The sequence below is a fragment of the Lycorma delicatula genome, chromosome 7 (genome assembly GCF_047948215.1).
Source record: "Lycorma delicatula isolate Av1 chromosome 7, ASM4794821v1, whole genome shotgun sequence".
Classification (NCBI taxonomy): domain Eukaryota; kingdom Metazoa; phylum Arthropoda; class Insecta; order Hemiptera; family Fulgoridae; genus Lycorma; species Lycorma delicatula.
The window spans coordinates 14,464,849-14,483,579 of NC_134461.1; the positions used below are offsets into that span (position 1 = coordinate 14,464,849).

General features: G+C 29.0%; 1 protein-coding gene across 4 annotated transcripts in view; it reads left to right on the forward strand.

Moving 5' to 3' along the window:
• Positions 1 to 18,731, forward strand: part of LOC142328254 (uncharacterized) — a 246,896-nt gene that overhangs the window by 169,797 nt on the left and 58,368 nt on the right. For all 4 annotated transcript variants that reach the window (XM_075371921.1, XM_075371919.1, XM_075371918.1 and 1 more), the window contains one exon: positions 7,656 to 7,760. In XM_075371921.1, coding sequence (XP_075228036.1) covers positions 7,656 to 7,760 — 105 coding nt within the window. The remainder of the gene's footprint in view (positions 1 to 7,655; positions 7,761 to 18,731) is intronic.

Sequence of the window (18,731 nt, forward strand, 5' to 3'; positions counted from 1 at the left end):
GCCAATCGTATTTGTCCGACGCAAAGAAGGTGATAAAAAACTTCTGCTCCAATGAGAGCATCAACCTTGTTCGGCTGGTAGAAAAATGGGTCAGCTAAATATATGTTAGGCGGAATAAACTATTTTGAAGTATCAATTGTTGAACTAGGTAGCATTTGAGTAACTTTAGGCAGCACTATAAAGTCTAGCTGATTTTGAAAGTTAGAGAATTGTAACTTAATTGTAGTACTAACACGTGAATTAGCAACTGTACTCACATTATTGATTCCGCTAACATGAGCTTCGATGGAGTTTCAGCTTCTGTCATAATGTTAACAGATGAACCAGGAGCAACAAGGTGTGCCACAAGAGTCTGATATTTCAATTAGAGCAGTAGCTAAAATAATTTGAGACAAATTATGGTTTTTGATTTGAGAAGTGCATGAAACTGATGTAGGAATTGTCGTACTTGATGATTGGTTTGATATTTCTTGAATATCCTGTGGGTTATGCAATAGAGTGTTATGATTTTTAGAACATACTTTACAATGACTAGTAACCTTACATTATTTAACCCTATGTCCTTGTCTTATAAACAATTCATACACAATTTTAATTTCATGACTTGACTGTTTCGTGCTTGCAGAGACATTTTATGAAATTCTGCACAAGTAAAGATTTTATGGGTTTTTTTTTCATATCAGGCCGCTATCTGTTTTTGCGTTATTCCTTTCAGAATTTGCAAGACAGCAAATTCTACACAAACATTAAGTGAAAAATAAAAAAGTATAATAATAATTTATTAAATCTGGAAATAACTTTTCAAACAAAAACATGAAGCCTTATTATAAACTTTAATATAGTAGCTACACTTACAGATAACTTAAAATTCTTTTTTTATTTTAATATTATACACAACAATAGTTCTACGTGAATATTCAACTGACTGCTATCTGACTTGGTATATAATCACCTATAATCCAATCTCTATAATGTAAATGTAACTTAAATTTCGGGGTGCCATTCTCCAGCCCTGGAACCAAATGTTTTATCGCAAAATCTTCATCTCTGTGAGAATAACTTATGAAAGCATCATACAGCTTATCACGATCTAGTTCATCTTCAGTAACAAGCCAAAGAAACATCTGATGTGCATAAAGCCAAACTTTTATTTCTTGATTATATCGATAGTAGAGAGCTATAAGAAGACCTACTATGAGCCCAAGAACAGCCAAAAGAATGCTAATAATAATTATTACGCCTGCTGTAGATATGGGACAAATTTCATTTACTGTTAATTCTGATGTAGATTTTCCTCCCAAGCAAGTTACATTATTCAGATTGTCGATCTGAAATATAAAAACAATAGACAGATTAATAATCATATTTAAAAGATATTAAGACAGAAAAAATCTTGTAAATTAAGAAGTCATTTAATAAAAATCAAGTTCATCAAATGAATTATATAGCGCTATAAATCTTAGTTATTTTCAAAAGATATATTTTGTGATTTTTAAATATTTTATTTTTAAAATTATTCTTTATAAAAAATAAACATATACTAGAAGTCATCCACAAAGTACATTAAAGTTCGGTTTTTGGTGGTCAGTTTGTGACCATTTTAGGAAATAGTCATACTAGTAAAATGCATTCTACGTTTTACTAATGTAAAATCATTTTACATTTATAAAACTTCCTATGCGTGCACTGACTTATGATTTCTGCTGATTTTGGCTTTGCGGATTTTGTATAATTGATAGTGTTTACTCGATAAAACTGTTTGCTGGTGGGGATAAATTAGGATCTGAACCTTTTATGAAATCATCTTTATACTTTAAACCGGTGTATTTTGCTGCCTTGTTAAATTTCTTTGGAAAAGAGGTATTTCTAGGCAGTGTATGTTTCTATTTGAACTCTCCATATGTGCCATAGGTTTGGGGTTCATGTCTAAGCCAGCTATAAATTTTGAAAATCTGTACCTATAAAGCAACTTGTCGTGATTGACTGATAACTGATTTACCAATGCGCAACAAAAACTAGTGAAGGTAAATTAATGAGAAATTGTATAAGTTTTTTTTTATACTGTGTAAATGCACATTAAGAAAGGATTTTTTTAAATTCTGGGTTTAAAGGGTTAAAATGGAGTACAATGAAATTACTATTTTTTTCATTTCTCAGTAACAAATGAAGATATCAACTTGATTTTTGGCACGTGCGCTTATGTGTGTGTGTGTGTGTGTGTAATAATCTGAATATCTAAAAAACAATTTTTATATTTTTTGCAAAGGGATGAAGAAAGTTAAAAAATTTTGAAAAATGATTGCAAATTTTTCCCATTCCTGATTGGACAGTATATTAAGTAGATTTGGGCTTGCAATTATTCTTCAGTTAATTTCTAAAGACTATTTTTTGTTTTTTTTATTTTCGATTTTTTAAGGGATTTGTTCGTGTACTATTGGTAGCTCAACCAATAGCCACGGTTACTGTAGTGCGACCGACCCAGCTGGCTGCACCTGCCTCCAGTTACTTGACCAAAAAACACATAAGAAAAATAAGAAACAAAATATGATAACCTCCTACTGGTGTTTGTAGGGTAATACTAAGAACCAGACTAAATATGGATGGATATAACTACTATTTTTAAGATGAAGGCTGACTATTTTGAAACTCACACTCTTCAAATCGCTCAGAGTTTGGGTCCTGTACTGACTAAACTGTGCTTTGAAGAAATTTACCTACCAACCATATAATGATATTTTTTTGTAAACTGAACGAGGTTTAAGTTTTATTTATCAGTATTATTCTCACAAGCATGAGGATATCGAAGCACATTGGGGGTCCTGGCTAGACGGTTGGGTAAGAAAAGTGAGCCCTGACCAGCTAGTTTTTTTTTTTTTACAAAATCTTATTCCAACTTATACTCGTGAGTAAATAATTGCAGTTAATTTATTCAGCCCAGTAAAAATGATGGTGTCTTTTCTTAATTTGAAGTTTTAGTCCAGTACCTTTGATTTCCTACATTAACTAATGTAAGAATTCAATTTTTATTTTAAGTACATTTTCATGAAATTCAGTAAATTTCAATATACTGTTATAAAATATTTCTCCAGACTAAAGGAAATATTTATTAAATATAAGGGTTCATTATGAATTTGTGTAATTTTTAATTACTGATATGGTGATATAATCCAAATCTATTGCTTCTTAATGTTTAGAGACTAATAACTCTTTCTCTTCATATTCATCTTCTTGTCATTTTTCTGAGATATATTTCTTCATGTTATCTTTTTTGTTTCTGTACGATTGTTACTTTTTTTGATTATTCACCGACTAATCCAATAATAAAAACTGAATATTTTACCCTGTAAAAATTAACATTTATAACCAGTATACAGGAGTTCACTAAACGGAATACTTTAATTATTATTAATTTTTATTTATATGACACACCAGAAATCTGAAACTTTTATTAATCAGCAACTCATGAAGATGCGAATAATACTGATATAGTAGTAATACAAGTAATAAAGGGACTTTAATTCTGCCCTAATATTTCATAAATTAATATTTGTATAAATATTTGATGCTAATAAGTAATATTTCCGCGACTGTGTAACTGTCCACTTTTATTAAGGAAGTGGAGGATCGTATATCACTTTCAAATGAAATAAGTTTAAATGAAGTGCAGTAAAAATGTGTATATGTAATTAGGTATGCAAGGAAGTCGTGTGGTGACCGCATCAGATTTTTACTTTTGGGGGCATTTTTTGAGCCATTCCCTCATTACTTCTTCTAGAGCACAGTTGAATTATGGTAGTGAGAACCCATTGGCTTGGTCCAGTCCTGTTTTGATCTGAAATGGTTCTGAGAGCTCAGCTCTGAATTTTACTTTCAACTTAGTATTTGTGACGATCAATTTTATCATGCTTATTAATTTGGTATGTAGTCCAAGGTGTCTTAGAATTTTTAGTAGGGATTCTCTGCAGACAGTCATAAGATGTTGAAAAGCTGTTGATGAAGGGCAAATTTTGCTGATCTTCTTGCATGTTTCCAGATATCTACAAAAGTCTGATCTTCTCCCGCTGCTTTCTAATTCTTCATCTTACTGAGTGCTCGGTAAACTTCTTTTATTGTGGTAGGGTTGATGTTTTCTGTTCACTGTTATTGTTTTCACAGATGACATTTGTATCTATATCTGAAAATAATCATTATATAGACTTGAAAATTCTACATTAGCCTATTAAATATTGCTACTTATAAATAAATATATTATGAATTGTGTATAATAATATTATTTGCAGTTATGTATGTTTCCGTTGATATCTATGAGATCTGTAAATAAAGTAATGAGACCGGTTCAGAAAAACTTTTTATTCACAATCCAATTCTACGTACATGGACTTGTATCATCTTCAAAATAGTTTATTTGGTATATTATACAACGCATCAAACAGTTTTCCTACTCTTCATAGCAGTGTTGGAACTCAGAACCGGAATATCCTTCAGATGTCGGTTATATTTTTTAAAAATATTTTCTACCGTTCCAAAATGGTGTCCTTTGAGGTGTTTTCTTAAAGTCGGGAACAGGAAAAAGTCGCAGGGATTCAAGTCAGGTGAATAAGGGGATTGAGGAACTACAGCACTGTTGAGAGTGCAGTGTGACAAAGTGCATTGCCATGACGCAGCATCCAGTTGTCTTCAATGGCTGGTCTTACACCGGCAACTGTTTTACGGAGTCTTTCAAGAATTTCTAGGTAAACATATTGATTTACAGTCTATCCTGTAGGCAACAATCGTTATGGAAAATTTCATTACTATCGAAGAAACAAATGTGCATTGTTTTAATTTGCTCATTATTGCTTTTTTGGGACGCAGTGAATTTGAAGTGTGCCACTCCTTCGTATGGTGTTTTGTTTTGCCCTTTTCAATTTTGAAAAAGTTTCAATAGCATTCTAACCGAGTTTAACACAAAACGTTGTTCATAATTAGTATCACTCATTTTTGTAACGCACAATAAAAACTCGTTTCACGAAAAGTTTGTTTACGTCTCACGTTGCATCAATATTCTAAAAATATTAATACCCAATATAAATCAGCTGGTCATATAATAACCATATGTTTACTAGTAACTTTAAAGTGGTTGTCAAAAAAAATTGTCTCGTTATTTTAGATCTCTTATATCTATTACATAAAGATGAAAAGGGGTTTTGTTTGTTCGGGATAAACAAAAAACCACTTGATCAAACGCAACCAGATTTTTACCCATGTTTTTTGGGCATAACTGAGAAGGTTTTTTGATGTATTTCATTTAAAAAAATCTCTGAAGAACCAACTGATCGATTGCTTTCACATTTTCAGGATACATTTGTATTACACCAGGGAAGGTTTTAAGCCACAGACCGAGGCTCTTGCTCCCTTGAACATTAATATATGTATTGTTTCTTCACCCCCAAGGAGCGTGAAGTTGTAAATTAAAGATATTCTTTACAGAAAAAAAAAAAAGATTAATTCTTTTACTTCATTATTATGGCAAAGAAATAAGTTATGAATTTTTCTGTCAAAAGTGTGTGTACTTTAGTTACTTTAGCTATTGTTATTCTAACCCACCGGGGGTCGGTCCAGTGGTTAACTCTTCAGCTGATTTGGAAGTCGATCTTTCTAACGTTCAAATTCTAGTAAAGGCAGTTACTGTTATACGGATTTGAATACTAGGTAGATGGGAATGGCGACCAAATTTAACTCTTTGGGTGTTCAAGGTGCCGTCCCTCTGTAACACAGGAATGGCGAGTAGTAACACAGGCATTGTCCTTTGCAATGATCTGTATGGATAACCTATTTATTTGTATATATAAATTGTATTTTTTTTATGAAAGTGAAATTATTTCATTTTAGTCCTTGGTTTATAGAACATTTAAAGAACCCAATTATAAAAACTAGTTTATTTTTCAAGAAAAATTGAAAAGTTTTGAAAAGTAGTATATTCTTTTTGTATTGTATAAAACAAGAAATAAAAAACCGTAATAAAATTATTATTGATTGTAATAAAGGAGTTGTCACTCCTGACAACTGAATATACTATAGAAAAAGTAACATATGAAACAGATCGCATAAGTTAACAACTATGGTTACTGCATAATAAATATATTTTATTCTCCTTATGTCAACAAGTATGTATTTTCTTTGTCAGAACCAATTGTTTTCTGAAAAACTGATCTTTTACATACATTATCTGAAGAAATTTTGCATAGAGACATACAATTTCTTCTTCTATAATACTTGTGAGTTAGACTTGTATTTATGTTGTTCAGCATGGTTCAAAATCCATCTAAAAGGAACCCATTTTGGTGGACTATGGTGAACCATTAGTTGGATAAAGACTTACATAATTGGTTATTTTCTGATCTGTTAATGCTGAATGTTAATTCTGTTGGGAACTCATTTTAATTTAAAAGTCTAAAATCCCAGCTTCTAGGAGATGATGCAGATGAAATTCATACTTTTGCTTTTAGAAACAAACATTTTTTTTTGTGTAATAAAATATACAATTATTGTTTTATTTATTACTTTTGTCATGTTTAAAGGAAATGAAAGGCAAAATTTTAATTTTAATTGTAATTTTTTAAATAATATGATGTTATTAGTAATATTTGAATATAAAAAATTTACTTATATTAAGAATGAGTAATGATAAATGTAGCTTAATAAGAAATCATTCAACAAGAAGTTTATTAGTTTTATTGCAACAGATTACAAAGATGTAGAGTAATTACTTACGTATAATGGGTACTTACGTATTAGCCCATCGACCATAACTATAATGATCCTGTAACTTTGAAAATAGTTCAAAGTTTACGGGATCATTAACATATTTTACGTATTAAATATATAACATTATTGCTTATAAATTAACCAAATTTAACCTAAGCTTGCTTCATTCGCTAACCTCGACTAATTAACAGTAATGTTTTTATTATTTAAATAATAAATAATTGCAATAATTACTGAATTTATTATTTAAATACTCAAAACATTACTGTGTTAATTAAACAAGGCTAGCGAGCGAAGCGAGCATAGATTAAGTTTGGATAAATTTATAAAATAAATAAATATAAATGGTTATAAAAATGTTAGTATAATGGTTATTTCAGGTGATATTAACTACTGTTAATATCACCTACTGTTAATAAATAGCAAACTTTTGGGTTACTACCCAAAAGTTTGCTATTTATTGGTCAATAGACTTATACATAAGTACCGTTGATTGTTATCATCTTTTCTTTACATTACTATTTTCTATGTATTTTTTCTATAGTTAGGTGTGTGTTTACAATTTTATTTTAATTTATAAGTGGCATTAACTTTAATTTTCAGTAACCAAATTCTAACAGCATTGATCTACCTTTGCAAGGTGTTACTTCACCAAATATTGTTAAATTTTAGATATTTGAAAACTGATTTATTAAATATAGCCTTGGAATTTTAATCTTATAAGTTTTAGTTTTACTTTAATCTTCTAAGTTGCTTCTTTGTGAAACATTTGAGGTGGTTTTAAGATATCATTTCATAAGGAGAATGCAACTATCTACCTGTTCCCAGGTTAATATGAAGTTCTCTTTTACAGAAAATGTTTTCAAAAATCTTAAATTTAAAATGAAAAAAATTTTTTTTCTTTTCAGCTAGCCATGGAACACGTGTAGCAGCAATAGCAGCCGCAAATTTTCCAGATCTACCTGAAAAAAATGGTGTTGCTCCTGGGGCACAAATAGTATCATTGTGTATTGGTGAGTAAAATGTCTGAACATCCATTTCCTTCTTTTATTTTATTATTATATTTAACAATTTTAAAGTGAGCAGTCTGTACTGGAATAAATTATTACTTTGGTAATAAGCGAATTAATATTTTTCATATAGAATTATGATCAAATATTGTAAGATAGCAAAATGGTTTTATTTCGTATTGCCTAGTTAATCTAAAATGCTAATAACAAAAAAATGTTACATGAAAAAATCTGGTATTTATTTTGCAGTTGAATGTTGAATGCAGTACCCCAACCGACTCTACCATATCTAGTTTAGTTATAACAGTAGTCATCTTAGATTCTATTTGTAATGTAAAGACAATATAGTTGTAGACAGATCCTGTAACCAAATACAGATTCATTAACTTAAGACAACAAAATTAGAATGTTCTGTTAGGTTTGCAGAGTGGATAGCTATAACATTAGAGTAAAAATTACTAATGTAACTTGCAATTTTCTAATAGGTTGTTTTACAAACAATTAAAACCCATGATTTTTTTTCAATTGTACACAGTTGCATCTACACATGCAATAAGGAGTTGACATCATTCTACACTTTCAAGAAAATAGCCATTAATGTGTCTTTCTTTTTCCTGTTTAGCCTCCGGTAATTACCGTTTAGATAATACTTAAGAGGATGATATGTATGAGTTAAAATGAAGTGTAGTCTTGTACAGTCTCAGTTCGACCATTCCTGAGATGTGTGGTTAATTGAAACTCAACCACCAAAGAACACCGGTATCCACGATCTAGTATTCAAATCCGTGTAAAAATAACTGGCTTTACCTAGGGACTTGAACGCTGAAACTCTTGACTTCCAAATCAGCTGATTTGGGAAGACATGTTTACCACTAGACCAATCTTGTGGGTTAGCCATTAATGTTTATGACAACAATTAGTACTCTTATGTTAGTGGAGATTAATAATAAATCAAAAATTAAAAATTTCAATAAATTTAGTATATATTTATAGATAGTATAGTATATTATAATATATATATATATATATATATATATATATGAAAAACTGAAAAATGAGAAAAAATGAAAATTGTAATATTGAATTTTTTTTAAAGAAAGATGGTTAACTGCTTCAAAAAGAACACTGCAGCTCTACAAACATAATATGAAGGATACAGTTTAATAAAATGAGCCAAATCATGATTTAGTTGATAGAAACATATTAAAAAATATGATATTTTTATTTTTACAAACTGTTATCGTAAAAATTAATATAAATACATATTAACATAAATTAATTTAACAATAAAAAAAAAAAAAATAATAATTTTTCGTAATCTATTAGTGTAAAATGCCTAGAAATAATTCTCATAATAAAAACTCTATTATTACTCAAAAATAATAAAAAACAGAGTTTTTATTATGAGAATTATTTCTAGGCATTTTACACTAATAGATTAAGAAAAATTATTTTGTTTTTTTTTTATTGTTAAATTAATTTAAGTTAATATGTATTTATATTAATTTTTACGATAACGGTTTGTAAAAATAAAAATATCATATTTTTTAATATGTTTCTATCAACTAAATCATGGTTTGGCTAGAAAATTTAATAAGTTAAAAAATGGTATATGTGCATTAGTAAATAAAAAAAGGAGCAAAACCAGTAAGATTTAAATACATACTTAATAACACTGTTTGGGCTGTAGTCTCTCCTTTGTTATGAGTAAGAACACTCACAATAAAACTAATAATTTAGAAGTGTTTGTGGGATTATAATAAAAAATGCGCTGAAAGAAACTTTGTTATGTTGTACGAGACCATTGCTTTATCTTTTCTGTTTTATGAATGCAAGGATTGGGTTTTCATGAGAAATGAATTTTAAGCTACAAGCCTCTGAAAAGAATTTCTTAAGAGGCCTTAAGAAATGGAATGGAATACCCAGTGAAGATGAGGATTTTACAAGAATTAATATTATTTCCATAATTGATGTAATAACTAATTATAGAGTGATGGAAGGGACGTGTAAGAAGAATTCCCAAACTGTGCGCCATTTGGAAGGAGGAGAGAGAGTGAATGAGAGTGATATTGTGAGAGAGGGTGGTGAGAGAGACAGAAAGAGGAATCTTTGGAATGTCGGAATAGGTCTGCGAGTTTTATTACATTATGAAATGATGATAATGAATTAAAACTGTAAAAGTTCAAGAGTTCAAATGTACAAATAATTTACAGAAAAACAAATTATTTTTAGTTAAACTATTGAAATTGAAACTAAACAGTATTGAAATATTTCTTAACAAACACCAAGATTATAAAATTATAATTTTACTTTGAATATAATAATGATATTAAAAAAATTAAATTTTTATAAGAAGATAAACACAATATTTATAAGAACTAGAATTATCTTTTAAAACATTTTAAAGAAAATAATATTAGATTGTTAATAATAGATGGAAAAATTTCACTCTTGAAACTAAAATATTTTCATTCAAAATAGGAATAGTCTTGAGTAACATATTTGTAATTGATCTTAATTTTCCACTTGAAGATCAATATCTTGAACAAATTCTTCTAAATCATCTGTAAAAGTTTGCCCGTCTTTTGATGTCAAAAAAACTTTTAAAATTATTATGTATCAGTAGGAATGAGTCTCGTTGATTTTAATAAAAGTATAATTTTCACTTTTGACATTAGGCATCAGGCAAAGTTCATTTAATACAAACAAGTTCTGTAGATTATTTTTTAACTATTTTACAAACGTTTACTTTTTGAAAATCATTTGACAGATCATTCTGAAAAAAAGTTGTGCTGCCTTCATCTTTAACTATTTTTATTTCACGGCTTCTCAACCAGTTTACTTTCCTACTTTCCATATCTTTCTGTCTGCAACAGCTTGAAGCAATGGAGATTCTGATTTATTCATTCTGTTAACAGTAAATCTTTCATTTTTTAAATACAGTTTTCTATCAAGTGATGTAGTAGACTATGTCAGCATATAATCTTTGCAGAATTTTCAATTTATACTTCCCAACTTCTAAATCATATAAATATATATATATATATATATATATATATATCTTCTGGTACTAAAAATCAGAACAATATTTTAATATTTTTTATGACCGGTGATGAACCAAGTAGTGTTTTAACAGGAGAACAAGTTTAATACTTTGATTTTGTCTCTGGCAAGAATGAGATCATAAGCGTAGTTCATTAACTGGAGCTTTAATTTTTTTTTTTTAAATATACTTAAGTAAACGCCATCCCACCTTTTGATTCTATGTCCATGTCATCTTTACGCACCAGATACTCTTCGTGCTTCCATCATGAATACCCAAATTGTATAAACTTTATTGATGTTTGTTGTATCATGTTAACTGGTTGACTCATTTTTGTATAACATTAATAGTGTAACCGATTTAAAAGGGATTTTATTGTTAAATTTTTTTGATTCTAAATAGAACAATAAAGCGATTTAATCAGAAATTTTCTTTTTTTAGAATACGACCAACTTTGCTTTTCAACCAGAATATTTTAGATTTAAAAACACCTGTACTTTGTATTTGCAATATACTTCAAAATTTCCCCAAAACGTAACCTTCAAGCTTATATAATTAATTATATCATCTTGAATTTTTGGTTTTATTAATTAGACTTTCAACAAATGAACAGTTAATTATTGAATAAAATAAGTATGTGTGTGAACACGTTTGTCTCTGATTTTGATTTGATTTCAGCATTCTATTAAGCATAGTTAGGGAATTACAAAAATACGAATGGTTGCATTCGGCCGTTGGGTTCTACTCATAATAGCTGTCAAAATTAAAATTTTGTAATAATCATTGCTCAATAATGGTGTAAGCTGTCAAGTTGGTTCAAACACTGTACTGTTAGGTTTACTGAAATGCATAAAATGTATAAATATCAATTTTGTAAGTCAAGTGTTAGACCTCTTAAGTGATGGAAAACTAACTTTTTATTAATTGAAAAAAAAAGACATAAAACTGCCTAACCGTAAGATAAATTATATTAACTTTCCATATGTAGTATAAGCAGAAGTTAGAGAAGAAACATGGTAGATAAAAAACATGGTTTTTTGCAAACCACAATTCTTTTATCATAGAATATATTATTAATAAATGGTAATACAATACAGTAAAACTGTATCTAAAATCATAATAGCACCCGTATTCTTCTAGTGTCAAACATTCCTGCAATCACAGTGAAGATATTCACTGCAGATATTCAAAATGAATATCTTCAACTTATGTATTCCTCCAAATTTTGATATTAGTGAGAATGATCTTTCTAGTCTGTTCCCCAGATTTCTTTATCCCTAATAATTGGTTATTTGAGTTCCCAACACCATTCATGGGGCTCATTGGCATGTTCTCCTGCAGGTATTATTGTTGATCGACTGAGGCAGAACTTAGATCTCTGTTTATTGAACAATTGATCATGGAAGTTTATGTCATCTTCATCAGGTGCATTTTCTTGCATCGATCTATCAGTGAGTTCAGCAATCTTGCTCCCATGTCTTACATGGTGCGTTTCTAAAATCTTATTTGAAAGTGATCATAGACCGATTGTAATCTCGGTCAATAATAGTGAATTGCCTCAGATTCAGCCATGCTGATGGGTAGTTTAGAAAGTGAACTGGCTCTGATTCAAGGATTCCTTTAGCGATTATGACAAGAACAGTAGTGCGATTCACCAATTTGTGAAGTTTACACACCCAAATCTCGATAGTGCCAATGAATTCATCTCATTAACATCTGGAAAGCCAAGGCAACCTGCTGTTCCTTGATGGGATGATGACTGCAGTCCTGCACTAAGGGACTGGCTTAGGGCTTTATGTAATTTTAATCGAAGACCGACAATTAAATTTCTTTGCGCCTTCTGCATCATGAGAGGCGTTTTTCATTGAGTGTTTAGGTGTGCTAAGCTAAAATCTTGGTTGAATTATGTCAAATTCATTTCTCGTATAACACCATCATCATCTGTTGCATGGAGAAAGGTTCGAACCATGTTTGGATCGGTAGTCATTGCAGTCGATTGGACTGCAAAGCGGCGATAACCTTGTTACTGCACCATTTGATGTACCAACCATATTTGGAAGGTCATTTAGAGCAGTTTCACTTACATCATCGTACTGCCCTGAGTTTGTGAGATATAAAGTTGCAGGTAGAAAATATACAATTGGAAACCGGAAACTCGCAAAATGAATTACATCCTTTTCTTATAATGAAGTACGTATGCTCTGAATAATTTTCATGAAACTTCCCTGGAAATGATAATATTAGGCTCAGTATGTTATCACACCTCTCCGATATTGTACTATGACATCTTTTGTGTATCTATAACAACATTTTCTCTGACCAGGTGTTTCCAAATTCTTGATTAGAGGCATTGGTTATCCCCATACTGAAACCTGGTAAAGGTAAATCATGCCTTCCAGTATCGTTGTATATCCTTGACCAGTACCCTGTGCAAGGTGATGGAACAAGTGGTAAACGATGGTTTACCATGATGGCCTAGTGTGACACCTTTAGAGAAATGCCCTAATTGCCCCAGAACAATGCATTTTTTATCAGGGTAGATCATCCATTGATTAAGTAGTTGCCCTGAAAGTTGCTCTACAAAACAACTTTTTATTTCGCCAATGCCTGGTTCTAGCACAGACCGGTAGACGCAGCGTTTCCAGATCACTCACAGTGTTGGTAACACTCATTACTTTTCTCACACACCTCGTATTTATATAAAATTTTGAAAATAAAGTAGTTCATAATTAAAATTAGGCATAATTCAAACTGAACACAATTCATGGCATATTAAATATACACCAAATATTATTGTTGATAAGGTATGTAGATGATATTATAATCTTATATAACCCGACCCTAAACAATGAACATTTGATCATTTTAAATAAACTTAATAATTACAATTAAAATTTACGTACTAAATGGAAGGTAACAAAAAAATATATTCTTTAGATATTGAAATCAAAATAATATAGTAGAAACATCAGTTTACAGAAGATCCACAGCAAAAATAATATTACAATACATTAAATTCTAACCACCCATGGTCAAAAAAATTAATACATATGAAAACATGATATTTAGAACAATTAATTATACAAAAAAACAGTAATAAATTCATGAAAGAAATATATGAAATTAAACAAATAGCAGCAATGTTTACTGGTTTTGATGGTGAAATTATAGAAAAAATCTATAAAACATAGAATAAAAATACCAAAATTCAACAACAAAAAACTAACAGAAAGATTAATAATAACTTAAACCTAAAATACAATTACACAAAAATATAATAGAAAAAATATTAATGTACATGATAAAAATAATTATAGAAAAAGCATATAATCCCAAATAATCGCATTATAAAATATATTAAAAAAATAACAATAATAAAAGTAATAGAGAGAAATTGAGAGGTATATCCAAAAAATGTAATAATACTTCTTTTTCTTTGGTTAACAGCCATTAGGCTGGTTGGCAGCAGCTCTCCACTCTTCGCTTATCAGCCTTTATCATTAGCTCCCAGTAAGAATCACAGTTCATATCGTCCATTATCTGTTTTATGAACTCCAACCGAGACCTTCCCTACAATTTCTCCCTTCTATCTGTATTTGTATCACCCTCTTAATGTGTATTAGCTCAGCTAATACACATTAAGAGGGTGTAATGAAGTATTTCTTAAATACTTCATTTGACACTTTTTCCATCCGATTTATCCTCATCATCCTTCTGTAATACCAGTATTGGCAAAACCAATACTTATTTAAAAAAGATTTACAGAACATACACAGCATACAAAACCAAAAGAGAAGTATATTTAATGTAGTTGACCGTTTGTTAGAATACAAATATAGAAATATATACAAATATGAAATACATACGTACTGATTAAAATAATTGAGAAATTTTAGATTTATGTAATAATGATAAAAAAATGAAATACTTGAAAAATTTTATATTTATAAATTTAAAATAAAAATATAAAATGATGAATCACCAGATCAGCTTTTGAACATGATGATTTAATTAAAAACATAATAAAAATGCAGTCTAAAACTTGGAAATAATGACATTAGAATAAAGTAAAATATACGTTTTAAAGATAACATCATAACAGTACTGGACAGCAAAATTTACATATATGCTTGTTACATGAGGCATGTTTTTTTTAAGTAAGGGCTGTTTTGATATAAAAATTAAAATAAGAGAAATTAAAAAAAACTTTTATAACAAAATAAATTTACACATATGTAATATTTTGCTACATATTCACAATACATTTTTGATTTCGGCTTACCAACTTTATTATTCAAGAATTTTCCTGCTTGTGATTTAAACCAATTATTTACTTTGTTTTGGAATTCTTCACAACTTCAAATTTCTGCAATGCAAGCTTAAATGGAGAAAAAGGTAATAATCACTTGGTGCAAGATGCGAATTCTAAGGTGGATGTTCACAGATTTCCCAATTAAATTGTCACAGTTCAGTGGTTTTGTTTGCCGTGTGAGATTTTGCGTTATCATGGAGAAACAAAATCCTGTCGGTTAGTTTCCTGCGCCTTTTATTTTCAATTGAACATCTTAAGTTTTGTAAGCGTTTCACAGTATATATTGCCATTAACAGCTCTTCCACATTCAAGAAATTCAATCAAGCAATATCCCTAAAAAATCAACAGAAGCTTTTTCATTGAACTTTCTTGCATAAACTTTTTGGGCTTTGGGAATGATGATTGCTGCTTTGTTTCAACATTTGAATAAGGTATCCATGTTTCATCACCGGTCGCAATGTGTTTCCATAAATCACCATCTTCATTTTCGTAGTGTCTCAAAAATATTTGAGGTACAGTAAGATGTCTTTGTTTGTGTGTTTCTGTCAACATTTTTTGTATCAATCTGGAACGCAACTTTCTGTAACCCAGTTTTTCAGTTAAAATGTCATAAATTACTGATCAAAAACAAAAGGAAATTCAGTTGATAATTGAGAAGCAGTAAGCTTTCTGATTTCATGGATTTTTGCATTCACATTTTCAGTCGATTCATCGGTGATGACAATCAGAGGCATCCATTATGTTCTCCATCATGAACATTTGTTCTTCTTCCACAAAACAAATGACACCAGTAGCGAACTTTACGTTTACACATAACACCGAGTCTGTAAACATCAACAATTTCTGTATGAATATCAGTAGCAGATTTTTTTTCACCAATAGATCACAAATTACTGATCGTACTTCACAACTCACATGATTATTTATTGTAGCACTCATTTCAGCACGGCTAAACTCAGCAACTAACCGGAGTAATGTTAACCTGTTGTTGCAAACAGATGATTGTTGATATAAATTAACATGCTATACTAGCACCATTTTCCACTACATGTAGTGGGAGCAAATTGAAAATGGCCTTTACTGAAAAACCGCGCTTCCTATTATTCAAAATATAAAACATAATTTCAAATAAATGACAAAAGATTTAAAAAAATATGTTTTAATATAATTGATAATTACATTTATTTAATTAAATAGATAATAGAATTTAATACCGACTGAAGATGCAGGATCCTGCAAATATTGATTTTTGAAATTTATATAACTTCAATTTATCTATCTATTAACTTTGTTTTGGTGGTTAAAATTTAATTTAATAAAATATATTTATAAAATTTCTCTTTATCAAAAACTGCTAGTTGTCTAAGCCAAAGAATGCAACCTTGTGATCCAAGAAGCTGCAATTTTTAAGTTACCTTTAGAAATATTGTTCTATGTTTTTGCTTCTTATTATTTGGTTACTACTTTTTTTTTAATTTTTTTTTTTTTAATAGTGTTTTGTATTATTTAATTACAACTAAAGATATCTTCTTTTGGAGGCACAAACCTTTTTAAATTCACTTCTCTCATTAATATAATTCAGTATTTTAGATCACGTTAAGGACCGTTATAAATAAAAATTAGGGCCCTGCTCTGTAGTATTAATTTTTATGTTTCACTTCTCTCATGAATACTACCTGTTTTTTTTTTTTTTGTGAAATTTAAACATAATTAGTTATTAGCCTCTCCTTAATATGCTTTCAGTTTACAAAAAAAAGCTACCGTGCAACAAATTCACTAACTGCTTTGAAATAATAATTATTTAACTATAATTACTTCATACATTTAATGTAGATTCCATTTAGAAATTTGAAATATGGTAATGTTTTTACTTTTAGGATCCTACTTGAACAATATTCTTGTTCCAATCAATTTTGGGTTACTTACAAATAATTTATTTTATTCCAAAATTATGATAAAATAAATCCTTACTTTAAAACTAATTAACAAAGTCACATGTGTGCGAGTATGTTCATATGCGAGTGTATGTGTGTATAAGAAATAACTTTTTAAATGTTCATATGATGTTAGGTTACATCTAGGGAAGTAAAAAATTTATATAATATAATAAAACCAATTACAATACTGATGTTTAGATTTTTCAGTTATTATTTATTATTGTAGTAAGCCATAAATCTTTTCATTTTGGATGTTTCCTGTTATTGTTTTATAATTACCAGTAATTTTAAATTAAACAATCGATAATTTCGTCTGGCTGTTTTATATGGGTTAACAGAGAAATAGGGGATTGGGGGTTGTACCTAGCTGCTTTTAATTTTTTCAGCAGGAATCCTTGAAAGGCATTTAATTTTATCAGTAGTGTTATTACCACAAATTTTGTGGCTTCAACTAAATCAGATAATGATATTTATTTACACATACATAATTTAATCTTATTAACTTTAAAAAAACCTACATTCTTAATTCAGCCCATACATATTTTTATTCTGCTTCATCAAACCCTACTCACAATGAAACAGAACAATATCAGTTATCCTTTTTATTTTTCTAGATAATTTAAATTGAAAATTTTTTAAACAAGAAATTATACTGACTATAAAACATTTAAAAATGTTTTTTATTGTTTTATTATTGCAAAATACTGGATTGATATATTCTATGTACGTATTGCCTGAGGTAATCTGAAAAAATTAGAAGTAGTTTTATCCTAAATATTCCAAAAAAGATCTTCATAGTCTTCTATTTTAGATAGTCTTAGCACTTGCTAACAGACTTTATTTTTACATTATTTTCTGCATATTTATTATTATTGTTAATATTATGTTTCTGAGTTTAGTTTTTCTTGCCTGTGGCTTGGTTACAGGTAACAGTTTTTGTAGGCTTATATAATTTAAAAAAATAAATAAAATCGACATAAAGAAGGTTCTAAGATATAAAATGTATCTTTTTCTAATCATTTAAATAAAAATTTTTGAAGCTAGTAACTAAATTATATAAGTTAATTTTTTATAATTTGGTGTTGACTTCTAAAAATGGAAATTATAGAAAAATTGAGTAAGTATCATTCTTTTTATTAGTTTTTTTAGGTTGTTTTGTTTTATTTACTTATTCCTTTTTAATAGTTAATTAGAATTCTACATTATTATACCCGCTCCCAATTTTTTTCTAAATTGCTTAAATTCACCTTGCAGATTATCATTAAAATAATTTTCTTAATTAACTAGAAATCATTACTGCTTTCAGTCAGAATTTCAAATATATATGGGTAACAGTATCAAAGCAGGTTGTTGTCAAGTAGCATTGTTAAGCAATTGATGCAGTCGCAACTTAAAAATTATGAAAAGGAGGTAGAAAAAACATATAATTATCATAACACAATATGATCATCAGAATAGAATTTTTTTCTTTCTTTCTGAATTTTGAACTATTGTCTTCTAATTACAATAATACATTACAATAATCATATGTGATTCAAATAATTTTTTTTAATAAATTTTTATAAACCAGTTACTTAGAACTTAATATATTTCTTTTTTTATTATGGTAATTGTTGATTCTTTTATCGCTAAGTAATATACCTTCACTGTCAGTTATGTTATTTTATTTGCATTTACTTTAG